The sequence below is a fragment of the Mchenga conophoros genome, linkage group LG22 (assembly GCF_057382185.1).
Source record: "Mchenga conophoros isolate Kocher_MC1m ecotype Shallow Benthic linkage group LG22, M_conophoros_male_GT1.1, whole genome shotgun sequence".
Taxonomy (NCBI): Eukaryota; Metazoa; Chordata; class Actinopteri; order Cichliformes; family Cichlidae; genus Mchenga; species Mchenga conophoros.
In genome coordinates, this window is record NC_140546.1 from 10,438,424 (window position 1) to 10,456,698 (window position 18,275).

At 39.8% G+C, this 18,275-nt stretch overlaps 2 protein-coding genes across 2 annotated transcripts; one reads left to right on the plus strand and one right to left on the minus strand.

The window, feature by feature from the left end:
- The first annotated feature begins 2,161 nt into the window (after window positions 1–2,161).
- LOC146548830 (uncharacterized) lies at window positions 2,162–6,485 on the plus strand. Its single transcript, XM_085263166.1, has 4 exons — window positions 2,162–2,303; window positions 3,223–3,371; window positions 4,070–4,234; window positions 4,310–6,485. Exons 2-4 carry the CDS (start codon window positions 3,315–3,317, stop codon window positions 4,397–4,399), a joined length of 312 nt encoding a protein of 103 aa, XP_085119292.1. The 5' UTR covers window positions 2,162–2,303; window positions 3,223–3,314; the 3' UTR covers window positions 4,400–6,485.
- Window positions 6,486–13,341: 6,856 nt separating this feature from the next.
- Window positions 13,342–17,999, minus strand: galr1a (galanin receptor 1a). The gene is made up of 3 exons (XM_085261884.1): window positions 17,308–17,999; window positions 16,962–17,027; window positions 13,342–15,509 (listed from the first exon to the last, which is right to left on the minus strand). The coding sequence occupies exons 1-3, from the start codon at window positions 17,959–17,961 to the stop codon at window positions 15,156–15,158; spliced, it is 1,074 nt and encodes a 357-aa protein (XP_085118010.1). The 5' UTR covers window positions 17,962–17,999; the 3' UTR covers window positions 13,342–15,155.
- Window positions 18,000–18,275: the final 276 nt, after the last annotated feature.

The window sequence follows — 18,275 nt, forward strand, 5'->3', positions numbered from 1 at the left end:
TGTGCTGCTGAAAATGAGCATCATTAGTTTTACTTTAACTCAAAGAGCTCTCAGTCTAATTGAAGGGGTGGGGGTCTGCGCGAAGGTGCTGCTCTGATGAAGAAGGCGAAGGGGCGAAGGAGCACAAAGGCAGAAGAATCAACTGCATCAAACAGCAACAGATGCACAGAGAGGTGGTGCAAATCCTCACTGATTTATCTCTTCAAACACCGAGTGCAAACACAGCACAGGGAAACTCCAAATGATTTGCATGCATAGAAGTGCACTGCCACCTAGTGAGAGTTTATATGCAAAACAACTGAAATGAGGAGAAATAAGAATAGCATTCATAATTCAGTAATAACTACGATAATAACAAAAACATTTCTCTGTTTGGCAATAAAGTGACTAGTGAAGGTGATAAAAAAGAATAGAAAAAAAGGAACCTTGTCCAACTGGCTTTTAGAAATAAGCTCGTAGTGTGTTGTGGACTTAAAGATCAGGCAGCAGTGATTTTATTGGATAGTCAAAAGTTGCACTTGCAACTAGAAATACAACAAAGTTTTTCAGCTTAAATGCAAAGTGCAAAGCTGTAACTCTGCCTCTCTGACGCTTTCAGTAGTAGCCTGGGAACAATCTACCAGCACTTTACTTGTTGCTACCCTTTCAGTCGGGCCCACTAAAAGAAGATTTTAGTTCTATATACAGTCTTTTATTTTTGGTGGTGTCACTATGTTCCGAGACCTTAATGCCCCTTCACTGCACTTCCATGTGTTTTTAAAGGAAATGGCACAGAGGGGACTAAAGACGAATCAGAATGTTTAATCTGAAATAACATTAGTGAAGCAAGCTTTTATTGGTTAATTGATCATTTTGAGCATATGCATACATATGCACAAAATAGAGCATATATACAGGAAGGAAAATACTATTCTCTAGTACTCCCACCTCTTCACGTATTTGTAACTCAGTCATGTAGCTCTGCAGCTAGTTTCTGCGTATGTTTAATATAAATCACAATTTTCGGGCTCATGTGCAACTCTGTGTCCTATTTGAGATTAGTTATTTAAGTAGTGGTGTTGGCTATGCAAGGATTTAAACATAACACTGTGTGTAGGAGACTTGTTTTGCAAAGAGAAAAGTACCTTTTTCTTCAGTAAAAGTTACAATCCTACTTAAGCAGCTTAATAGTGCACGTAACGTGTATTCAAAAATATTTTTAAAGTACCCAAAGTTGATGTACTTGATGTGGAATGAAACTTTTGAGAATCATATACATTTTATTACAGGGTTGCAAAGCAGCTTGCAGTTGGCCCTGCAAGCTGGGTAAAGAAGCATGAATATATCTTCCCTTCAATGAGATTGTGTGGACGACACCTGCTGACCTGCTGAGGTTGTGGAGAATCCTGAACCTCAAAGCTGAATTAACACTACACTCAGAAAAATTATGGTTCTTAAATGGTTCTTCAGATGTCTTCATGGTTCTTTAAAGAACCATCATACGTCAAAGAACCTTTTTATTTTGTGGATGGTTCTTCAGCTATTACAAATGGTTCTTTAAAGAACAAAAGGTTCTTTATCCTTAGCAATCTAAGTTTGATGGTGTAAATGGCATAAATATTTATTCACTATAATGAGGCTGTGAATTATACTGTGTGTTTTCTTTGTGTGCATGTGTGTGCGAAGGGGAAGGGCGGGATACCTGGCAATTACCCTTTAAGAGAAGATGGTAGGAAACTGAATATTCAAATAAAAGTTAGAAATATTTGCAAACAATAGACACAATACACACATTCAAATACTGTACTTTAGTTTTAAATTTTAATAAAGCATTACTATTTTCTACTCCAAGGCATTACTTTTGAGATTATTATATATTTTTGAAAATATAGCATAATGATAATACTAGTTATTGTAAACTTTACAAACCACCCAGCAGTATGTAAAGTCAAATTATAAAATACAAGTAAATAACAATTGCAGAACAGAATGTCAGTGTAATGAACACACTTCGTTTTGACAAAGCGCACTGCTTAGGTAAATGATCTGAGTAGTTGTTCATCACTGAGCAATTTGTTAATATGTGTTTCGAGCCAAATAAATGACAGGGAGAGAGAGAGTGACGTCAGAACACGTCATACTATAATCTCCCGGGAGCGGACGGAGGGGGTCAGTCGTTGGGATGCGCATGCGCAGACAGAGTGTGCGAGCGGCGGGCCTTGACCTTCGGGAAAAAAAACTCACGGACGGTGACAGCGAAACGGATAACAGTCTTCAGTACCTGCTGGACGTTGAAGCTGTGGATTCTGGGACTGTTAGAAAAGGTAAAACATTTTCATTAAAACCTTATTACGGTTTTATTTTTGTTACTCGTCATTGTAGCTTGCTGTTAATGTTGTGCTAACAGTAGCGATTAGCTAGATACGTTAGCCGTTGAGGTCAACGCAATTTAGTATCCAACGGTTTTCCTAACAAAACCACTGTTATAATTAAGTGAAGCTGCTCCCAGCTAATTTGAACCTTTGGCTTCTAAAATATGTGGTTCAATTGCGTGCTGCGTACATAACCTAATGTCAGCTAGACCGAAATTAAAATGTAATATATTGTTAAAGTCACTAAAATGGCGCCTGAAGCCTGTTGTGACGTGAGCTCTGTGTCTGCTCTAGAAACTCTTGAAATTCTGTAGATCTGAGCCGTACATTAAATACTCACATGAACCTGTACTTTGAATTCTGTATGAGCTGTATAAAATACAGCTATGCATAAGTGTTTTGAATGAATAATTAGATTAGATGACTCTTTGTCTAATCGAATTATATAGAAATGAATAGAAATGTGACATGAGAAGGTGTGTCTTTGACTGTTCCTGCATAACTTAGTTTCGGACTAGTTGACAAGTTATGCTCCGGTCATTTGATGTTTCCAAGGTAGATGTTCTTTTGTAATATAGTTAATTTTTTTGTATATTTCATTTATCCACCATCATACATCATACATACAAGCTAAGAAGAGGTCGTTATACTAACAAGAGGTATCAACGCTGGGCCAAAGTTCAGCACATGGTTAAAGTTTGTAATCCAGCCAGGGTGTAAATATCACTCAGCAGCCAGAGCTGAAGCAGGTAGCATCAACACATAAATCTACTCTACCCGGCTTAAATCACAAGAGCACCTCTGACCAAAAAGCTGTAGATTTTTCTTGTTTGCACAAATTAATCCAGATTCACATTAATTGTGTTCACAGCTCCAACAAAATGAGGAAGAGGAGGGGGAGAAACACAATTAGGTTGAATTACAATTGGATGGAAGGCGAGGACAAGGAGAAGGAAGCTTAGGATGAGGAGGAAGAAAAGCAGCAGGAGCGTCTTTAGGGATCCCTATGATGTCATTGAGGTTGGTTTCATTAATATGGTCCTCTCACAAAGAACGATGACTTGTTTTAGTTCACCTACTTCCTGTATTAAATAGTGATGTGCAAAATGTTGTGAAAAACCATGGAGCAGGTACGTATAGTGCATCTGCAGGTAAATGAACATCAAATCTCTAAGACAGACTGAAATTTGTATATTTATCACCCTTATGATAAAACCCATGTCAGCCATTGGTTTATGGACTTTGTATTTTGAAGCCTCAACATTTGCATTATTACTGTTGCTATGTTGGGACCATATTAGGATGAGGGATCAGAATCTGGAGTCATGCACACTATTGTTTCATTTAGTGTGTATCCATAAGATTCGTACAGCAGATCCAAGTTGTGCCTTGAAAACAGGAAAGTCGTCTGCATAGAGGAGAACTGTAATAGCAGGCTTGTAAAAAGTGAGGCTTTGTGCTCTCGTTTTACTTCTGTCACCCTGTTTTGATGCAGATTTCACTTGAAATCAGGCAAGAACTGGACTTATTTTTTTATGTGTTCTTGTGAATTGATTGTGTATCGCATATGTTTGATTTGACTTTCTGCAAGACAACAGTCGTCCGCTGGCCAAAAAAGTTTTCCAAATACCTCCACGTGATCAAGCCTGGATTTAGAAAAGAATAGCAAAAAAATCTGCACCTCCTGCTTCAGATGCAATTTGTGTTTCTGTGTTCAGAGGCAGCGGCGAGAGGGGAGACCTCGGCTCATCCAGCTGGAGAGCCTGACCAGGAGGAGTGGAACATTAACTCAGCTCTTCCAGGGCACCCTGCAGACTCGGCTGCTGGCATCGGCGAGGGATGACGTGAACGCCAAACTGGAGTCCATCACAGGTCAACTGCAGGTATGCGAGTCAGACCTTCTGAGGAGGGTTTCACTTTTCTCTTCTTTATAATTGACTCTTTTCTCTCTCTTTCAGCTCCTTGTCTCAGAGTGGGAGGGATTTGAAGCACAAAGGGAGGAACTTGTCATTTGGTTGGCTGATATGGATGTGAGGTTGACCAGCTGACAGGAAACACCAGTGAAAAACTGAAACAACTGCAGGTGTGGGCTTGTTTTGATATGACACATACAGGGAGTGCAGAATTATTAGGCAAGTTGTATTTTTGAGGAATAATTTTATTATTGAACAACAACCATGTTCTCAATGAACCCAAAAAACTCATTAATATCAAAGCTGAATGTTTTTGGAAGTAGTTTTTAGTTTGTTTTTAGTTTTAGCTATTTTAGGGGGATATCTGTGTGTGCAGGTGACTATTACTGTGCATAATTATTAGGCAACTTAACAAAAAACAAATATATACCCATTTCAATTATTTATTTTTACCAGCGAAACCAATATAACATCTCCACATTCACAAATATACATTTCTGGCATTCAAAAACAAAACAGAAACAAATCAGCGACCAATATAGCCACCTTTCTTTGCAAGGACACTCAAAAGCCTGCCATCCATGGATTCTGTCAGTGTTTTGATCTGTTCACCATCAACATTGCGTGCAGCAGCAACCACAGCCTCCCAGACACTGTTCAGAGAGGAGTACTGTTTTCCCTCCTTGTAAATCTCACATTTGATGATGGACCACAGGTTCTCAATGGGGTTCAGATCAGGTGAACAAGGAGGCCATGTCATTAGTTTTTCTTCTTTTATACCCTGTCTTGCCAGCCACGCTGTGGAGTACTTGGACGCGTGTGATGGAGCATTGTCCTGCATGGAAATCATGTTTTTCTTGAAGGATGCAGACTTCTTCCTGTACCACTGCTTGAAGAAGGTGTCTTCCAGAAACTGGCAGTAGGACTGGGAGTTGAGCTTGACTCCATCCTCAACCCGAAAAGGCCCCACAAGCTCATCTTTGATGATACCAGCCCAAACCAGTACTCCACCTCCACCTTGCTGGCGTCTGAATCGGACTGGAGCTCTCTGCCCTTTACCAATCCAGCCACGGGCCCATCCATCTGGCCCATCAAGACTCACTCTCATTTCATCAGTCCATAAAACCTTAGAAAAACCAGTCTTGAGATATTTCTTGGCCCAGTCTTGACGTTTCAGCTTGTGTGTCTTGTTCAGTGGTGGTCGTCTTTCAGCCTTTCTTACCTTGGCCATGTCTCTGAGTATTGCACACCTTGTGCTTTTGGGCACTCCAGTGATGTTGCAGCTCTGAAATATGGCCAAACTGGTGGCAAGTGGCATCTTGGCAGCTGCACGCTTGACTTTTCTCAGTTCATGGGCAGTTATTTTGCGCCTTGGTTTTTCCACACGCTTCTTACGACCCTGTTGACTATTTTGAATAAAACGCTTGATTGTTCGATAATCACGCTTCAGAAGCTTTGCAATTTTGAGACTGCTGCATCCCTCTGCAAGATATCTCACTATTTTTGACTTTTCTGAGCCTGTCAAGTCCTTCTTTTGACCCATTTTGCCAAAGGAAAGGACGTTGCCTAATAATTATGCACACCAGATATAGAGTGTTGATGTCATTAGACCACACCCCTTCTGATTACAGCGATGCACATTACCTAATATGCTTAATTGGTAGTAGGCTCTCGAGCCTATACAGCTTGGAGTAAGACAACATGCATGAAGAGGATGATGTGGACAAAATACTCATTTGCCTAATAATTCTGCACTCCCTGTATTTGATATGAAACATACGTCAGAGACATTATCCTAAACTGGACTAACAAAGGACCATGAGTACAACATGAAAAGTACACTACATAGCGTAAGGCTGAAGTTCATTGATCATTTTAATCATAAACTTGTTGTTGAAATATTTTTACTGAACATGCAAACATCTGCTGATGAAAATGTGTTGATTTATTGGTCTGTTATGAAGCTATTGCTATTTCTAATGTGTTTTATCACTTTCTGATGTTTTATTAATTAAACAATACATGTATTGTTGTGTTATCTGTAGCTATAGTATTTATATATATATATATATTTATTTATAGTATAGCAAATATATTTAATTATTACTGTTTAAAACACTAATATGTGACATGTATTAGTAGTGATGTTGTGCTGAGGGTTAAAATGCCTTTTTGTCTTTTGGTAACTACAAAATGACAATAAACCATTAATATATGTCTATGCTGTGCTCGTATTTATTTTACCCTACTCAAATTCAATTTATGATGCATTTTATTTTGAAAGATTTAAAATGTTTTTTTAAAGAACCACTCAAAAAAGGTTCTTTAAAATGGTTCTTTTAAAGAACCATTTGAAGGACCTTTTTAAAAATGGTTCTTTAAAGAACCATTTTTAAAATGGTTCTTTTAAAGAACCATTTGAAGGACCTTTTTAAAAATGGTTCTTTAAAGAACCATTTTTAAAAAGGTTCTTTGAAAAACCATTAAAGGTGCCCCAAAGAACCATTTCTTGATGGTTCTTTGGGGCACCTTTAAAGGTTCTTCAATGAACCACTGAAAGAAATGGTTCTTCAAAGAACCATTGTTTGAAAGGTTCTTCAAAGAACCATTGTTTGAAAGGTTCTTTGTGGCACCAAAAAAGGTTCTTCTATGGCATCAGTCTAAAGAACCACTTTTGGTTCCAGTTGGCACCTTTATTTTTCTGAGTGTATGCTCAGTTTTACACAGCTTTTCCTTCTGTTCATGAAGGGAAACATAGAGTTCTGTTACTCTGTTACATTTTTGACACTTCAGCTTTCATAAATGTGCACATTAAGATTCGGTCAGTTTGAAACTATAGTAAACAGTTGATACCTGGAGCCCCCTGTACTAGCACCACTTTTGAAGGTTTCCAAGCATGACATATTCAATGGAGAGGCCACCGACTAGTACCATGACTGAAATTGATGTATTTACTTTGAATCTATTTTTTGTGTAATCAAATTTAGTTGAGAATTTTTAAAGTGGATTTGATAAAATCGGTGTCACTGAGTCACAGTTTTAAGGCTATTATTTACTTTCTGATTCATAATTTTGATTGGGTAAAACTCAAACTGTCTGTATTCAATTAGATTATTCAATTTGGACTCTGGACTGTTTAAAATGTCTCCTATCCGCAGAGCCGGAGATTATTCAGTTTAGCTTTTCAGGTGAAATTTGGGGATGTTTGGAAGCGTCACAGTAGTCTGATGGATTTAAAGTGATTATTGCTTATTGCTGCTTAAGGCTTTAAACAGACGTATGCTTATGAGACTTCATCACCATATTTCAAAATCAATTCATTTGATTCTCCGAAGGCTCAGAATATCTCAGACTTCAAAAATAGAAACCAGGAAGTGTGTATATGCAGCAATATGGGGGAAAACGGGGATGTACTGCAATAATGATTTTGTTTCATCAGTATAAAACAGAACAGCGTGTTTTTGTTTTCCTGTCTTGGATCCTTACAATCATTCTTCTCTATAATCTGTCTCATATCAACTCCAGCGTAATCAGTAGAAGTGTTTTGTTGTACAGAAACACTGAGTTGATCTAGATTTGGGACAATGTGCCACAGATTCACAAAGGAAAGAGTTTATTAGAGCTCCTCTCTGATGACGTCCTTGTGGACAGGAGCAGCAATCAGGACCTGAAGTCACACTTCATTTTATTTTTCAGCACCGATGAGATCTCAGCTGTTATCTGATGAAACTGAACAACCATTACTAAGCGAATAAAGCCCTTTTGAGTGCCCCCTAACAGAAATCCAGCAGGCCCCTCTCTTTGTCCGCAGTTTTGAATTCATTGGCCCCCTCTCAACAAGATGATAGGAATAATCTCGCCGAGTGAGATTGACAGTTCATTTCAGAAATCAATATTTACAATTTACTTCTTTCAAAGTTCATTCTGGGAGAGGGCTCCATATTATCCACCTCCCAAATAAGCTGATCATATCTCCGCTGGCCCTGGAATGAGTTTCCTCCCCAAAATGTGTAGGTTTTTTTCCCCACCTCTCCTCTTCTCTCCCTCTCAGAAATCAATGTCTGCGTTTGTGCGCTTTAATCTGGCCTCTGATGACAGTAAATCTTTATCTGTTTCTGGGCGAGCAGCAGTGAGCGGCTGACACCATTTCCCATCAGAACAAAGAGCCAGGCCTGTGTGGACTCTGGGAGATACATGGGGCTCTAATGTGACTGGACATGTTTCAGCAGGGCCATTAATCAGAGAGGGTGACAGCCAGGCCTGCCGCGGTCGTCTTCAACCCGGAGCGCCGCATCTTTTCATCGGCCAAAGTGGGAAAACTGAAAAGTCCAGGACAGGTAGATAGAGATCAAACTTCAGGTCTGCCACAGCACTGGATGAGATATTTATATCCTAAAAACTGCTTTCACGAGAAGTTTTTACTCAAATAAACATTTCAGCACCAGATCATAAGACCTTTCAGCAGTGGGGTATTCAATAACAAGGGCAAGCTCTCAGTCTCTTACTCTTAAGGGTTTGAAATACAGCATGCCTGTGTTTTTGCAAGGTGATATTGGTTAATTCAGAGTAATGTAGTTCACAGCTCTGCTGAAAAACATCCACATGCATCTCTACAACACTTCTACACATCATAAAATTAATGTAGAAAGCTACTGGGAGATCAATATAAAAGGAGAGCATCAAATACTAAAAGAAAAACAATTATTTAATACCATGCATTGTGCAATGACTATGTGAAAAGCTCATATTTAATCCTATAATATACAACAAGTGGCAGCTGCCATAGCAACTCTGCGACACTGCATGACAGGTTAACATCTGCAAATGAACCTTTTCCTTAAAAGTAGAATTCACCATCTATGCTTAGCCTTTTAGCATCTGCTGATGAGCATTAAACATAAATACCCAAGAAAATCACAACCGATGTGCAGTTCTTTGGGCAATAGTATTGGTTAAAATGTGTTATAAACACTGGAATACTCAGAGCTACAAACACATAGGCGTTTTAACAAAATGTGGGATATTGGCAGTACATGTCAGTATGACTACGATTTAACATCTTGAGAGTAGCTGCACACCAAATCATACCCAGCTTTTCCCCAGAGATGTGTCTACTCCAGGACTTCAGCGTGCAAGAAGAGGAGTCAGAATGCAGCTTTAAGGCACATTGGTGTTGCTGTCCCCATCTTTTATATACAGTCTATAAACTTAACCACTATACCCACTGTTAGCTTTGGTGTTTTCTGATCTATAGAGTTTATTTTTCCATAGGTACTTACACAGGTTTGCTAATCATTCATCAAGACACATTAAGGCTCTTTTGTACACTGATTAATGTTCTCTCTGGAGCATAATCTTATACAATAAAATGTATCAGTGAGATAAAACAGGACCAAAATCCAGAATTTGAAGCTAACAGGAGTAAAAAATAATAACGATAATTTTAAAAATCCACAAAAACATTTTTTTTTTAAAAGCAGGGAAATGATCACAAATTTTTAAGCTGGAGCCTAAAACCCTCTGGTGAAATCGTGAAATGATTCATATCCTCCTCTGTATTAAAACACCACCTACAGCAGTGAAAGAGCAGACTAAGGCAATATTTATTATTCGGGAGAATTATGACTCCAACTGCGACCCGTACTAAACAAGGCTGTAATGGCCCACCGCCCCATTCACCTGCTCCATGGAGGATTATTTGGAGGTAATCTATTGTTAAACAGCTTTTAGAGTGATGGATGAAAATGCCTGCGACCTATAGACGATCAATTCATATCTAATTAGCCCATATTATTTATGACACATTCAATAGGCTGGGTGGGAGTCTCAGGGGAGGGATAGAGGAGTCAGCTGCCACAGAGGGGAAATGACAAATGGGAGAAGCTTCAGGAAACAGAACTGATTAGCATACACGATCTAGAAATGAATTTCCAACCAGCAGAGAAATTAAAGTTAATTTAGATGGAGGAGAAAGGAGAAAATACAAGTACCCACCAAAATAATCTGATTGATTGAAATTCTTAAATTATTATTTGTTATCCCAAATTTTTTAAATTTGCTCTTTAACAATCCAGAAATATAAACTTTAAACAGTTTAAACATTTAAACTTCTTTTGCAGAAGATGCAAATTAAACAGAGCAGAGAAAGAGAGGCTTGAATATCAACACCTGTGTAAGCCTGACCTCTGCTGTTCAACTGAGGTTAAAACAGCTTTTTAATTAACATCAGGAAAATCGGTTTTCTTACATTTTCCTTTACTAACGTGTCCTTTCATCCTCATATTTTTTAGACCTCAGATGCAGTCATTTTCTTCAGGGCATCAGACTGATATATATATTTTTTTTTTCTTCACATAACTGAGGGACCTGCAGTTAAACCAGCTCTTCATCATCCTCCCTCACTGTGACGTTGCGCCTTTAACTCAGTTTCCAGCTAATGGAAAATAAGATGAGCATCATTTGAGCATATTACATAACATAGTCCATTATGAAAAAAATGATTAAAGTGAAATGAGTCATCAGACAGGATGCTTTGGGTCTGCATACTTTATGTTCTAGGTTATCTTCAGGAATAACACCACAGTAAAGAATATCAAATCATGAAAGAAGGAATAAAATTGATCATTTCGTGTTCGTATTTATGAGAATTACATGGGTAAGTCGCAGTCAGGTGCTGCTAATCAAGTGCTTGATTGAAGATCAGCAAGTGTGACCACCACTAAAAAAGCAGAAGTGTTTGCACTTTGCTGGTCTGAAGCATTCAGCATTAACACAGTCCCGCAATTTAGGTCCAACAAATTCAAGCCAAGGTCAGACCCGCCAATGCTCCGAGATACTGTAAAAAACAAACAAAGTTCATGACAGCACAGTTAGAAAAAGACTGAACCAAAAGTGACTCAGAGTGGAGATCAATTACAGTAAAAGTACCTCAAAATTATAGGAATCAAAAGAATCAAATAGGAAACCTTTTGGTTACCAAGTAAATGTGTTAACGACACCGTGGAGCCACAAAACTGTACAAAAGTAAATGATGTACTAAATACTGATAGCAATGGTTTTTTTTAAAATTTGTAATTATAAAAAGTAATTTTGTATTTATTATTGATCAACCTGCGGTCTGGAGTGTGGGGCCTCCCTGCTGCTGCGGAGTCGGGGCGGTCTGCCTCCCCCCACCGCAGGGAAAAGGGTAACACCACCTGGGTCTGGGTGCAGTTCCCCCCTCCAGGGGCAAGGGTACCTAGACCCGGTTCGTAGAGTACGCTTGGGGAGTGTGATCGTGTGTACAGCGTCTCTTTATGTCTGTCTCCACGTTGGTTGAGTGTGGAGTAAGTGCATATGAGAGCATGAGGGTGGGAATGGATGTTTGTATCTGTGTGTGCCTGTATGTCTGTGTCTATATGTCAGGTTGGGTATCAGACGCCACCTCTCTGGGGACATCTCAGGCCCGCCAAGGTTTGGAGGCCTATCTCCCCCCCCACCACCACTTCCCCTGCCAGTGGCGGACTCCCTCAGACATCGGTGCGTTGGTGGTTCTTTATGTCTGGGGGTGGGCGTCCAGGTACACACCGGCTCACTCCTTGGCGGCCGCTTATCGGGGCCTGGAGCCTGGGGCTCGCTCGGGCCACTTCGGAGGTGGGGTGCCCCCGGCCTCTCGGCCTGGGGCTCGGTCACTCAGGCACAGTTGGCTGCCGGCGGAGCTCACGGGCGCGTCACTGCAACTCCCCCTGGCTTCTGCTCCGCGGCTGCTGAGTGAGCCCTCATCTGGGACTCTCCTCAGCTCTTTCTGGGACAGTGGCGCGGCTGCCCCTCTGTTGGTCTTCCTTGGTCTCTTGTGTTCTGGGGGCCTCTGGATGTCTGGAGTTTTGATCTCCTCCATACCTGCTTCATGCCCTGGAGGACGGGGCAGCGGCTCCCCACACCCTCTAGCAGATCATTACATGAACCAACCTTTTAAAAAAACAAGCGCGTCCATGCTCACAGGTGTACACACGGGTGATCACACCCACAAACTACACCCTTTTTGGCTCCTACCTCAAAGCACACTGTGTTCTGTTGATCTTATGTGCTGCACAATAATGTTTAACATTTAGTATTTACTGTCATATTCCCATATATCATTGTGATGTTGTTTATTCTATTACTCTTGTTCTCTTCTGCTTGTTTTCTTTTTTCTTTCTCAACAGGTGATCCAGGTGATCGATATATGCATTTTTTTCTCTTTTTTTTCTCTTTTTTTTCTTTTTTTCTGCCCATTCTGTTGGTTTTTGTCTTTTGCCCTTCTCCCCCGTCCCTCTTCTCAGCTGTTTCTCTTTCCCTCTTTCTTTTTCCCCTTCTTTCCCCAAGTCAAGTCTGTCCCGTATTCAACAAGTGAAAATAAAATACACAATAAAAGGTGAATCAAATGGACCATTATGGCAAGGCTGGGATGGTCAATTTGGTAAAGTAAATCCGTTGGGCATCTTTCTTTGCCTTTAGACAACAATTCTGATGGCAAAAGAGCCAAACGGGACAGGGAAAAAAAAAATTATTGATCAACCTTATAAAGTGAATGTTTCATTCAGTTGTTTATGGGAGCAGTCGACCACATGATGTTTTTATGAAATGAAATGAAACTGTGTGCATTGTTTGTATTTGTGTGCAAATGCTTTTTATCTCTTTTCTAAGACAGCACTTGAGTCTGCACTGCCCCAGTTTTCAGTGTAATAATGCCTGCAGAGGGCAGACAATACTGCAGAAAGGAGCATGCACAGTTACCTGTTTGCAAAAGTTAATCAAATTCAGCCCAGGGGATAAACAGGAAACAGCATGCAATCTGTGCAATAAAGAAGCCAGGTAAGCAGGCTCAGTGCTGCTCTGGTTATATCAGAGCAAAGTCATAACATCAAACATGTTTCATGCACACATGAGCTATTAAAAAGAGTTTATTGGTTTGTAACATAAATTATTCATGTCTTTGTACAACTTGAACACACATACTGTACACTTACACATTTTGGTTTTAGACATTTCTTTGCTTGCAGTTGGTGCACATAGTTTCCGCACATTCAGTGAAAACGCTTCACACAAAGACACTGCCTTTAAGTTCCCTCTAAACAAAAACAGACTACACAACAGGTAGACAACACACACACACACACACACACACACTGGATAATCCATTCAAAACACACAGGAAGCCACAGATTACAGAGAAACTTAAGGTCTGTGGCAGCTCAGGTGAGACTATATTTAACCTTCACCTTTGATCTTTGAGAGCAGAACGGTTATCTACAATGTGATTTAAATGATGCATTATTGCAATTGCAGTGGCTGTAGCTCAGGCGGTAGAGCAGGTCACCTACTCACCAGAAGGTCGGTGGTTCAATTCCAGTTTCAGTCTACATGCCACATATCCTTCGGCAAGATATTAACCCCATGTTGCCCTCCGATGCATCCATCAGAGTGTGAATGCGAAGTGATTGGGTGAATGCATGAGTTGTATAAAGCACTTTGGGTGCTCAGTGAGAGTAGAAAAGCGCTATACAAGAACCAGTCCATTTACCGTTATCACTTACGCGCATATATCTCTGGTATAGACTGTACAGTATGTACATTCCATTAGGCAGACAGAGTTAAATTGTAAACTAATCATCTAAAGCTGGGCAAAATAACAATTATCACTGGATCTTCCAGCAATATCTAGAAGCTTCTGTCCAACACCTTTTGACTGATCCTGGTAAATATTCACCAGGCAGCCATCTCTGGGGCTGAAAATTAAGCCAATAGGAAGTGCCAAAAACGTAGTTCCTAAATTTGTGGGTGTATCAAAAAGCATCGTTTCATGGTGCTTTAATCTTTGTTCACCAGTAACAATCGAAACACACACTGATAGAAAGAGGAGATTTGTGAGTTTCACACAGTTGCCAGTAGACATCATAACAACAGCAGTGGCTGCAGTGACATCCTCACAAGCGTACGGAACAAGTTTGACTATCAGGACACTTTGGGCACTTGTGAACATTGTAGGTTTGGTATGTAAAACTTTATATTCAACCATGCAAGTTTCTATATCCATTACTTAAAAAAAATATAGCCTTTTGAAATTGAATGATTATTTTAGATACACCCTGTATTATTGATGCTAAGTCCAGAAGTGATTCAGTCCCCATAAACTCCCATGTTCAAAATGTTCAGTGGTAGTAAAGAAAACAAAAGGTTAAAGAGTGGTATGAAATATAGCTTTGATCTCGATAATGTAATGAGAATCTTATTTTATAACTCAGCACATTTAACTTGAATTAAAGCACTTTTAATTATGCAAATAACCAGTCAGAGAAACCCATGCTGCTGTTGTGTTGAGTGAAGTTTTAGTATTATATTTGTATTTTGGTTAATTAGTACCAATTAGCAATAATCATTCTCTGTGCAAATCACCAGTGCATTGATGCTAATCTTGCTAGCGTTACCTGATAACTTCACTCTTCACCATCCTGTACAAACGTATACTCACTTCTGGCATCATAGACACTGACAGTCACGATACTTACAACAAGTCTTCAAAATGAGATTTCACAAATCAGTGGGTGACATTTAGTCATGTTCATATTTTATATACAGACTATATATATTACACAGATTTTTTTTCCTCCTCTTGTAATCTGTTTGAGCAGGAAATGGGTTGATATTTCCTGACATTTAAAATTGTTACTTCTTGTGTATACATGAGATATGCAAATGTGCCACATTGAGGAATGAAGGCCCAAATCAAACATGCTCTTTAAAGTCTTTCAAAATACAAATATCAGTCGATATATGAAACTCTGGATTTGGTTAAACTTTCATATCAGTAGTTTCAGCCTTTAAAAAAATCCATTATCCGGCAGGCTGTACTCAGGATGCACCGCCAGTGTCATCAAAGCATTTTACTGATCTGAGAGTCGTGACCTTTATAAGACACGCTGATATTAGTAGAAGGTGCCGTCTCCATTCTGCTGCGGGGGTCTCTGTTTTCATTCAGAGGACACTCACTGGGCGCCCGGCACCAGAAAACCTGCTTATACGAGTTCCTGAAGTTCTCAGACAGGAAGGCATAGATGATGGGATTAACGGAGGAGTTGCTGTAGGCCAAGCAGTGAGCCACCATCCTGAACACGAAGGAGGCCTGGTTCAGAGGGAAGGAGCCAAACTCCACCCACAGGTGGACGATGTGATGAGGCAGCCAGGACAGACAGAAGACAACAACCACCACGAGGACAGTCTGAGCAGTCTGTGGAAAAGAGATGATCACAGGTCACGTGTCACATAAGGGTATGAACACGTTTCCAAAAAAGTTGGAACATGTGTAAAATGTAAATAAAATATATTTATTAGACATTTAAACCCTGTACTTATTTAAAAGTTTACAAGTGCAACCAATCAAAAGTGCCATTGCTTTTGAAAAACATCTGTTCATTTTAAACTTCATCCTAATCACCTCTTCTTCTAACAACACTCTGTAGAGTTTATATGCTTTACTATATATTGTCAGGTCTTTACTGCAGGCACTTTAAAACCCTAACTCTTATACTCAGAAGAAATTCTGTTGGAATATTCCCAAAACACAGTTTGGCATTTTTTCGCTGAAATAAGGCTTCAGGATGGAAGCTGTTGTCCTAGCGTTGTGTATCATTTAGCAATAATGGTGCCTTCATAGATGTTATCCATGCCATGTGAACTATCAGGAATGCTGTCTTTGAACTCTGACAAGCTGTTTGGTCTCTCTCCTCGTGATGTCCAAAAACTATTTTAAATTTTTATTGGTCAAACCACAAGAAAGTTTTCTAGTTTGCCTCACTGCACATTATGGTGGACCAATACTGCCAAAATCAAACATAAATAAACAAATAACTTAATAAAAATATGTCTTTAAATGCATCAGACAGCAAAGCATCTTTCACCTGCTCCCCTATTCTGGTCATTACAGCAGATGGATCCACACGCTTGATTCTCTTCCTGATGCAATGCTTGCACGGGTTTGCCACTTCTCACAGTCTCAAATTAAGGATCTTTTGCATGTTAGGTGAATGTGGTGACCACTATGGAGCCACCCATTAATTGCATGAGATATAATACCAAATTAAACACAGGCACTGACTAATCTATCAGCTGTGAGACATATCGAGACTTCAGACATATATTTTTTTCTTTATTTTTTCTTTTATATCTTTATTCAATCGTTTTTTTTAAATTTTACATTTTATTGCTAAATTCTTTGGTAGTTCCAGTCTTCCACACATGTTTGTTTCACCAAAAGTGTTGCTGAGCCAATGCAGTAAATTGAATATTTGTGTCAGTTTTTTACTGCAGTGTCATCTAAAGACCAAAAGATTTCTGAATAAATGCAGAAAATTTGCACATTGTTTTATTTAGATTTTATACATTTACTTTTTTTGGAAGCAAGGTGGTATAAATGATTGGAAAAAAATTGTTAGTGGATAGCTCAGTGCCGAGTTTTGAGCCAAATGCAATAAAATGACACTTCACAGCATCACCAGAACCCCACTGGGTAATTTAATCTAGATTTTTATGCTGACATATAAGTGCTGTAAATGGAGTTCAAGAGTGCAGGCATTTTTATCTGCACCTAATGAGCACATTAACCTCTCAGCCAGCGAACTGTTCAATCACGACTCCTAATTTAGTGAGAAATCAGAAGCAAAAGAAAATTGCTTCCACCAACCTTCTTTTTGGAGAGCTCGGATTTTTTTGAGACATTCTTGAGCTTTTTGTGCAGATGATTTAAAACCTGAAAACACAAAACGCACATGTGAATGTTTTCAAGGAGCAGCCAAATTATTTCACGTTTATTTATTTTCAGAAAGACATCTGGGCAGATGTTGAAGGACGACTTAAACCTTTTTTACAAACCAATCCATTGTTGTTAAAATAAATATTTTTTACACTATAAAAGAGAGAAATACGATCTGAATAACAAGTTAACGCATTAATTTCTTCAACACTTTGAAAATTCGTTATTACACTGTATATTCATGGTCACATGTTGACTCTGGTTCGTGCGCGCTCACCTTTGCATAGCACACAGATATCAAAGTGAGAGGCAGAAGGTATCCAACCACAAAGGTGCACATCACGTAGACTTTCCTCTGGTGTTCCGGCCAGACCTCCCAGCAGAAGGTGTTGTTGTTCTCCCTCTCCACGATGCTCTGGTAGTGCGCAACGGGAGCTGCCATGACCACGGACAGTGTCCAGATCAGCACCACTCCGAGCATGGCATGCCTCTCCACCCGGATCGAGGAGGATTTTCTAGCGTGGACGATGGCCACGTAACGGTCCACGGACATTGCTGACAGAGTGAAAATACTGACCAGCATAGACACGGTGAAGAAATAGTGGATAAACTTGCAAATGAACGCTCCGAGCACCCACGTAGGCAGCATGTAGATGGTGGACTGGAAAGGGACGCAGAAGAGGAGGTAGGACAGGTCAGCCACGCTCAGGTTGAGGATGAATATGTTGGTTGTGCTCCTCGGTTGTCCGGGTTTACTGCGCGCCAGCACGGTTATGACCAGTGTGTTCCCAAGCACACCAAGAATGAAAATGAGTCCAAATATTAGAAGAGAAATAAAGTTATCTACTCCCATTTCCAGGATGATTTTAGCTGGCAGCCTCATGGTGTTGGTGGCGAAAGGCTGACTTCGGTTTTCCACCTGTAGCTCCATGATTTTCCAGCAGTGAAGAAAAGTTACATGTTTTTACGAAGGATGGATAACCTCTATGAGGCTCAAGCTGAAGATAGATTTCCTCTAGAGTAAAGACAGGACAGAGCTCATGTATTTGCAGGTTGACCCCCTCCCCACCTGCCTGCCTTCCCGAGAAACGTCACCATACTGTACGCACCAATACCTTTTCACTTTTCAGCGGCATATAGCCAGTGAACCAGAACTAAAAAGAAACCAGGTGACTGCTTTAAGAATTCACGTTAACAAGCCACATCCAGAAGTATTCAGTACCACTTTATTAAACCAGGAAAATC